Source organism: Chelonoidis abingdonii, chromosome 3, assembly GCF_003597395.2.
Source record: "Chelonoidis abingdonii isolate Lonesome George chromosome 3, CheloAbing_2.0, whole genome shotgun sequence".
In the NCBI taxonomy this organism is placed as follows: Eukaryota; Metazoa; Chordata; order Testudines; family Testudinidae; genus Chelonoidis; species Chelonoidis abingdonii.
The window spans coordinates 94,802,783-94,811,343 of NC_133771.1; the positions used below are offsets into that span (position 1 = coordinate 94,802,783).

Genomic DNA, 8,561 nt, shown 5'->3' on the forward strand with positions numbered 1-8,561 from the left:
CCAGCTTTTGGCCTGGCCAACAGGCAGGGCTTTGGGGGGAAAAGGAGCAGGGGTGAGGCCCGTGATGGTGTTGGGGGGGGGCTAAAGCCCATCTTAGCCCTGCACCAGGAAGAGGCTGGCATCATGGGCAGGGGCTGTGTGCCTGCCTGATTGGGTTGCCAACTTTCTGATTGCAGAAAACAGACTACATTTGCCCTGCCCACTCCCCTTCCCCTTCTGAGACCCTGCCCTTTCCCCAAACCCCTGCCCCCATTCACTCCATACCCCTCCCTCCCTTGCTTGCTCTCCCGCTCACTCACTCATTTTCACCAGTCTGGGGGGTGGAAGAGGGTGAAGGCTCCAGTTGGGGGTGTGGGCTCTGGGGTGGGGTTGCGGATGAGGGGGTCTTGGGTGCAGGACGGGGCTCTGGGCTGGGAGGTGGAGCCGACGGCTTTGGAGTGCAGGAGGGGGCTTCGGGCAGGGGCTTGGGAGGGGGTGAAGGCTCTGGCTTGGGGTGCAGGGCTGGAATGGGGCCAGAAATAAGGGGTTTGTGGGTGAAGGAGGGTGCTCTGAGCTAGGGTGCGGGAGGGAGTGAGGGCTCCAACTGGGGGTACGGGTTCTGGGGTGAGGCCAGGGATGAGAGATCTTGGGTGCAGGAGGGGGCTCTGGGCTGGGAGGTGGGGCTGAGGGGTTTGGGGTGCAGAAGGGGGCTCCAGGATGGGGGTGGGACTGAGGGGTTTGGAGTGTGGGAGGGGATGCGGGGTCTGGGAGGGACTTAGGGTGCAGGAGGCGACTCAGGGCTGGGACAGGAGGTTTGGAGAGTGGGCTCCGGCCAGGCAGCGCTTAACTCAGGTGGCTCCTGGAAGTGGTCGGCGTGTCCCTGTGGCACCAAGCCCACACCTGCAGTCCCCGCCCCTGCCTCTCCCATTGTCTGCGGTCTGAGCCCCCACCCCCCACCCCAAACCTCAGCTCTGTTGGGTCACGGACATCAAAATTTTCTTCAACTGGGTCACCAGAAAAAAAGTTTGAAAACCACTGCTCTATCTTGAGGGGGATTTTCTAGAAGAGAGGTGTAATTCTGGGGTAAAAATAGACATCGATGACCCCAGAATGCACACAGAACCCCAGGACTCAGCACAAGCCATCACTGTGTCATGGACAGATGCAAGATCCTATTAACAAGTGCCTGGACCAGTGGATACTACTAGTTAAATAAATAAATAAATAAAGCAGGCATACGCAACACATCAAAAGGACAATGGACCACAGTAACCACAGACAGAGCAAAATTCTCTTGATATTGATAACACAGGAATACATATCACAACAGAATGGTATATCACAATATCACTAAATGCATCAAGGGAGAAGGCATGTAAAGGAAGAACAAAATATAACTGCACGGTTAGCTTTTGCTTTGCCATCTTGCTAACACTGTCCTCAAAAGATTGGAATAAATGGTCCATGGGACATAAGATCAGTTACAATCGTGTGTGGTTTATGAGTTGAATTAAGAAAAAATGTCAATTAATCCTGCTTCATTTGCAGGTACCACTATACTCTGAATATGATCACAAATCACATAAGTTTTCAAGTTATACCAGGTCAACTGAAACAGTCAACAGATATTATAAACAGTCTTGTAAACAAATAGAGAGGTAAACGTAGCATCTGAACTGTGGTGTATGTCAAATCCTCAGCTGCTGTAAATTGACATAGCTCCAATGACTTAAAAGAAATATTTTGATTTATGCCAGCTGAGGTGCTGCCTGAAAACTTTGGAAATAATTAATATGGGTGATATTGTTTCCCAGTAATATGTTGATAATGACAGGTGGATCGGGGCTGGGAAAAGTAGTATGGTTTATGATCTTGGGTTTTTCCTAATCTCTTCATCCCAATCAAAATCTAATGTGGCATCGTCTAAATCTGGTATTGAGAAGAGAGATTTTCCTGTCACCACGTTTTTATTGCTGACATTCCCCAGTCCAAAACACTTTCTTTTGCTACTGGTGCTCTCAGAATGGGTCTTCAGAAGCAGCCCCTGGCTTTCCTTGCTGCTGCTGGTGACATTAAGTGATGGTGGATTTTCTGATTTTGATTCAGGAGGTGATGTGAAGGAAAACCTGGCTAGTTTTGTTAACGTGCTGGAGCACACCTTCTTTGTGCTCAGGCCACCAGGGATTTCCTCTCCTTTCCTGCTCTTCTCGGCAGTTGGCGTTAACCCAGCATGGTGTCTAATATCTGAGATCTGTTTGGTCTCTGAGTGTCCAGTTGTAGCTTCTTTGATTTCTCTTTGTAAGGTTTCATTTTGCTGCTGCTCCTTTCTTTTATTATCAAGAGGTCTCTTCTCCAAACTATTGTTTCCTAAACTCATTAGCTTTTTCTGGTGTTTTGCAGGGGGATAACATTCTTCCTCTGGCTTCTTTCTTTCTGCTACAGTTCTCAAAATCCTGTGAGGCTTAAAAACAGCCTCTGCTTGTGAGGGTGGCAATTCTGCATTGCTCTTACTTTCAGAAGGATGAACAAATTTTGTCCTCTGTCTAAATGAAAATTTAGCCAGTTTAGCCACTGGAGGTCCTTCAGTCTCAATGATTTCTGGCTCATTGGAACCTGTTGCCATTGCTTCCTTCACCGTTTGGTCTTTATTTCTTTTTCTCATGGAAGTTATCTGCTTCTCAGCTACTACCGGCACATTACTCCTACTCTTTCCTATTGCACAAACATTATTCACATCACCTGAAGGAACTTGTGGGTCAGCTGCTGACGGGAAAGACAGTGGAGAAGGAAGGGTGTCTGCTTTGGGGTCTTGTGTACTTGCACAAAAATTGTGAGCTCTCTCTGTGCGCAATCTCTGCCACCTCTTAGAGACCTGTTGTGTCACCACTGAATCAGGCACGCTAGCATTTTCTGAGGCTGGATCTTTAATATTTGCCTCAGAATAAAGATTTTTATGTCCTTCTGTCCTTTTCTCATCAATACCAGAAGCTACATCCTGTCTAGAAGTAGCATTGAGATCCACAGTTGCCAGTGACAGTCCCATCCCAGTTTCTCTGCTTTGTCTTGAACCATTTTTTTCTTTAGAACAGGATTTGTCATTCATTGTTTTCAAAGCCAAATTATCTAGAGGTTTCGTGGGGATTAGGGACTGCTGAACACTTTCTTCAGCATCCATGTTGTCATCTACCATGCTGTCAAACCAGGTCAAGCTGCCATCAGCTCTGCTCTCATTGTGTTTACTCAGGTAATTTGTATCTCTGTTTTTACCAGCTGCCTGGCTAGTTGAGGGCTCTAGATGTGGATCAGCTTTACTTCTCCCTTTGACCAAAGAATTTTGCTGTTTGCAGTTATTCCCCTGTTGGTCTGACAGTTCTGTCTGGGACATTTGCTCTGACTGCCCAAAGGTATCATCGCTTAAAGATCCATAAGTAGTATTTTTGCTGGTCTCTCCGGCCTGCAACTGGCATGAATTTTCATTCTGTAATCTGTTGGATGAGGAGGAAAAAATATTTTTACAAGTAAGTAGGTTAATTTTTCATTTTTCTTCCTTTCTCTCCTTTGCTGCTCCTAATATATATTATATATATGTATGTAGAGACTACAAAGGAATCCAGCAGCATAATAGAATCACTATGTCCCATATATAACACTGGCCTTAGTTCAGCAATGTCTAATCTCCTTTTGCTCCTGCAGCAGATTCCTGCATTAAGGAGCAGAATCTGGCCTTCTTTTCATGGTAGGGAGAACTATTTATGGAGTAATGCATTACTTAGCATGAGTAAAGGTGGCAGAATTTGGTCCATACTTATTAAATACTAGCATTTACAATCATATTGGTTCACTCTTGCAAATTGCCTGTGAACTTTGCTCAAACAAAAAGTGGATTTTAGTATGAAAATGTAGACTATTCCATTTGACAGTGTAATTTACATTTAGTATTATTTATTTAAGTCCTTTTTTCTGCATGTGTATATTCTCTTTCTGGGTTATTCACAATGTGAGACACACAGTTGGATTTAGGCAAAAAAGTTACTGTTTTAAAGATAGATACATAACGTATCCTGATTATTATCCTGCATCAAGATATACCAACAAGTTCTAGAAGTTAACCAGAGTTATGGCTTTTGATTTCAATTTTTAAAAAATGGGTTTACAGAATCACAAATGCCACAGATCTCATGCTAAACAGGGTCAAATCTTAGATGAGCGACAGGTGAGGAAAATTTAGATGCTGCACGAAGAAGTGGTTGTTGATGATTCAGAAAATGATTCACTTCCCTCAGAGTCACTATGGAACAAATATGTTAAGACGCTCTATAGTGCTCGGGGTGAAGCTTTCTGGATGCTCTGTAAAACAAGGTTCTCACCATTTGTGGTTGTTGTTTTCATTCTCATAGCTCATTTCGAAACAACAGGAGTCTTCTGGCCAAATATCAGTCTGGTTAATTGTATTCTGCCTAAACTCACTCATTTTAACAGGAGATACTATTTTTCTTCGCTTCATGTTCTAAATCAGTATTTTTATGCACTAATAAACAACAGCTATGTTCCATCTCAGAAGTGATTGCATTTCAGTGGTGGATAAAATAATTCCTATGTACTACATATGGCTTGTGTATCCTTTGAGACAGAAGATGCTATATAAATGTAAGGCATTTATTAAATATGATGTAGTTTTCTCCAAGGTAGAAAGGATCTTTAAAAAAAAAAAAAAAGTAGCAAAATGCTATGAACTTTTTTTCTACTTTAAAACTTCCTTAGGTCTCTTGGAGCCAGCTCACCTTCAACTTCATTTCAGTTGCTTTTATTGCTCTGTAGGCTTATTGGAAATGTGACTTACTCTGTGTTATAAAACAGAGCTGAACATTTTTCAAGGGAAATTCATATTTTCACAGCTGCTTTTATTCCCTTAATAACATTATTCTTTTATCTTTCTTTAATAAAAACAAGTATGTGTTTCTTATGGAGCTTGCTGTCAGTTCAGGAGACAAAAGTTATTTTTTCTTTAGATTATTATTACCTCACCTCAATAAGTTAAAAGGAGTTTTCTATTATTAACAACATATAGACTCTCCAAAGATGAAACCAGTGAGCTAAAAGCTGCTGACCATCCAGTGAGAATCTAAAATATTTTCAGTATCAAGAAAAATATATCACCCCAAAAAATAATTTTGATCCAGACTTATCACCCATTATCACAAAGAAAAGGATCCAACCAGACAAACATAAAATAACCTTTTTAAAACAAATAAAGCCAAGCTTGCTGTACTTTAACAAACAGGAATCAAAAAGTTAATAAAATTAACAAAGAGCAACTTTCTGACCTTACTGGAATTAGATTAAATTTATCTGGATGTATGTTGAGAAATCATTAAAATGTTATTTAAACCTCCATAAATTCAATAATCCCAGAATGAAAAATGATCTTATAATGATCCCAGTATGCTCCTTTAAAAATCCCCTGCTTTTTCAACTCCACTGAAGGTCTCTTTCCTAAGTCAGGTTCTATTTTTAGAATCTCTTAGTACAGTTATTGTCAGCAACCCTTTTACTCTATTGAATTCTTTGTTAATCTTCGTATTATCACCTGTCAAGTCTTTTGAATTCTTCATGCAGAAGATTCTGCAGCTCCAGTCGCTCCAGGATGAGTTCACACTGCATTCGATACTGCTCCATTGGGTTTTCTGGAAATGAGGTATGCAGTGCATTGATGCCTCCGAGAAGTGCACCTCCCTGTGCCACCAGAAAAATGGAAACATCTTGGTTACTCAGCATCAGATTTTAACACCAAAGCCAGTTTTATCTACAACCTGCCATTGGCTATTTTAGCACTTGATGTGGCAAATACTTACCCAGTAACTTTACTCACACAAGTAATTCCATAGAAGTCAATGGGACAACTCACATGGATAACGTTATGTGCTTGCATAAGTGTTTGCAAGGTCAGACTCTTTGTTTATTATTATTATTACTTGGATTTACACAAAAAATATAAAGAGAATCTATCTGAGGCCTGAACAGACAGTTTATTATTAGGGATTTTTAGTCGATAAAAGTGGGTATTAGGAAAGAAGTCCTAAGAAGTCTGAATTCCTTATAAAAATTCTAAGTGAGTAACATCTATAACTGACAAGATTGTAATTTTTTCACTTAGGTTATGCCTACACAGGGATAAAAAATCCATGACTGGCCCAGGTCAGCTGACTTAGGCTCGTGAGGCTCGGGTTACAGGGCTGAAAAATTGCTGTTTAGATCTTCCGGCTCAGGCTGGAGCCTGAGCTCTGGGACCCTATCAGGGTGGAGGGGCTGAGCTCCAGCTCCAGCCCGAGCCTGAAAATCTACACAGCAATTTTTAGCCCAGTATTGTGAGCCCCTGAGCCCGAGTCAGCTAACACAGGTCAGCTGCAGCCAGGCCATGGGGATTTTATCCCTGAGTAAATGTACCCTTAAAGGAGGAAAGGAACCCTGGTTGAATGGTTAAAACACAGGAATGGGAGTTAGAAGATCTGTGGTTTAGGACTTGTTTATATGAGGAAAATTGACCAGCATAACTATTCCGAATAACTATTCCAGTATAATTTAGCTATTCCATAATAACTCCCCCATGTGGACACTCTATTCTTGAATAAAAGTGACTTTATTCGGAATAATTACTCTGCTTGCTGAGTGCACAAGATGGACCTGCTCTTGGGATGAACCAGGTTGCGTAGTAAAGGAGGCTGTTGTCTGAAGGACCTCTGCCTCATTTGTTGCAGAAGTTAGAAGGCGTGTAAGAGAAAGGCGGGTGTCATGGTTAAGACAATTGAATGCTGCCCTGGAGAACTGAAGTCTGTCATTTCCTGTGCCAGAGTTCCTATGTGATGCATGGCAAGTCATTTAAACCAATCTTTTCATAGGTGGCCACTAATTGTGTTTTCCTCATTTTCAAATTGGCCGACTTTAGAGTTTGGGGTTTGATTTGTAGAAGTGATGAGCTCTCACAGCTGCAAATAAAGTCACTGAGAGTTGTGCTCTGAACATATAAAGTGCCAAATAATGCCATGTTCTCTGAAAACTCAGCTCTTAGATGTCTCAAATTAGGCACCCAAAATAGTGGGTACTTCTGACTTTACTCTTTCTGTGCCTCAGCTCTCTATCTGTAAAATGGGGATAATACCACCCTCTCACCTAACAGGAGTGCTGTGAAAATTAATTAATGTCTGAAACATTCAGATACTAAAGTGATGAGTGCCCTGGAAAATCCCAGGAAGAAATTATTAATTTTGTCTTCAGAGCAGGGTTTGAATAATGTGCAGTGAATAAGGCTTAGGGCCACAGACTGAACAATGACAATACAACAACATATTGAATAGCTGCTCATTAAGTGAGCACTGTCCAGCCTGCATACTGAATAAAGCACGGGTGCTGTGGAAAAAATATCATGTACTCATATAATTAAAGATGGTATCCTAACGCATATGCACAAGGAGGCCAAGTTAAGACAGCACAGGCCTAACTTCTGAGTGTTGTTGCCTGTGTGTGTGTGTGTCTGTGTGTATGGATGTTATTTTTTGTTTTTGCATAACAGTAAATAGAATGTCACAGGATATAAGGTAACTTCCTGCTAATTTTCATCCCTTGGTCTTGTGCTCAAGCCTCCAAGATACTTGGTTTTCTAGAGTGCCATCTGCAGGGTAAGGAATGCCGCCCACCCAGCTGCCACATGGCCAGTCCATACTTTCAACACTTCTGATGCGCATTTAGCTCTTTGCTTGATACACATATAGGCAGGACAAGAAGCAGAGCACCAGAGGTTCTCAATCACTCAAAGGAGTTAATAGTGCTCCCAACAACTGGAGAACAGCGATGTGCATGTGAGGGTTGAGGAGCTGGGAAAGGAGACTGAAAATGAGAAGTACAAGGGGGAAATCGGAAGCAAGGGAGAGGAGACGGAGCTGGATAAGGAGTGGAAATCATGGAATGAAAGACAGAAGTAAGAAGGGCAGAGAGCAAATTTTGGAGTAAATCAAGGCTGAGAGTAAAATGCAGGATGGAAAGAAGGACAGGCAAGAGAACAGGAGGACAAAGAGCAAGGGAACAGAATGAATCAAGAAGGAGAGGTAAGAGGAGGTGGACAAGAGGGCCAACAGGGAATAAGTGAAAAATAAAGGTGGAATAAAGGGTAAGGACAAGGATATAAAAAGAGATGAGAACAAGAAAGGCCAACCAGCCAGTCAGCTGCTCAAGAGGACCAGAAGAAATACATGACTACTGAGCTAAACCCCATGACCCTTGGTTTCCCACTGAGTGGGGTTTGATATTGTAGGAGTTATAAATGCAAGGCTTGATTCCGTCTTTGCAAAGCTGAAAGGTGGCAGCCGCCAGCCCCTCTAGAATTATTCAACCACCTGCTTGTTTCCATCACCCTCCCACACTCTAAAAATTGACAGTTGGAGAGAAAATAAGAAGGCTTTTGAGAGAAATTATGTCTCTCAGCAAATTCAATGGACAAAAGTGAAGAAATTAAAGGAAATCCCAACAAAACAGGTTGAAAAAGTAAGTAGCAAATGCTGTTGTTAACCAACAAAAAAAAAAAAAAAAAG

At 42.1% G+C, this 8,561-nt stretch overlaps 1 protein-coding gene across 2 annotated transcripts in view; it reads right to left on the reverse strand.

Moving 5' to 3' along the window:
* Nucleotides 1-1,250: 1,250 nt before the first annotated feature.
* MCM9 (minichromosome maintenance 9 homologous recombination repair factor) overlaps nt 1,251-8,561 on the reverse strand; it is a 73,189-nt gene continuing 65,878 nt past the window's right edge. For both annotated transcript variants that reach the window (XM_032780539.2, XM_075063903.1), the window contains exons 12-13: nt 5,567-5,712; nt 1,251-3,464 (exon numbers count right to left, since the gene is read on the reverse strand). In XM_032780539.2, the coding sequence (XP_032636430.1) occupies nt 1,844-3,464; nt 5,567-5,712 (1,767 nt within the window). In that variant the 3' untranslated portion in view covers nt 1,251-1,843. The remainder of the gene's footprint in view (nt 3,465-5,566; nt 5,713-8,561) is intronic.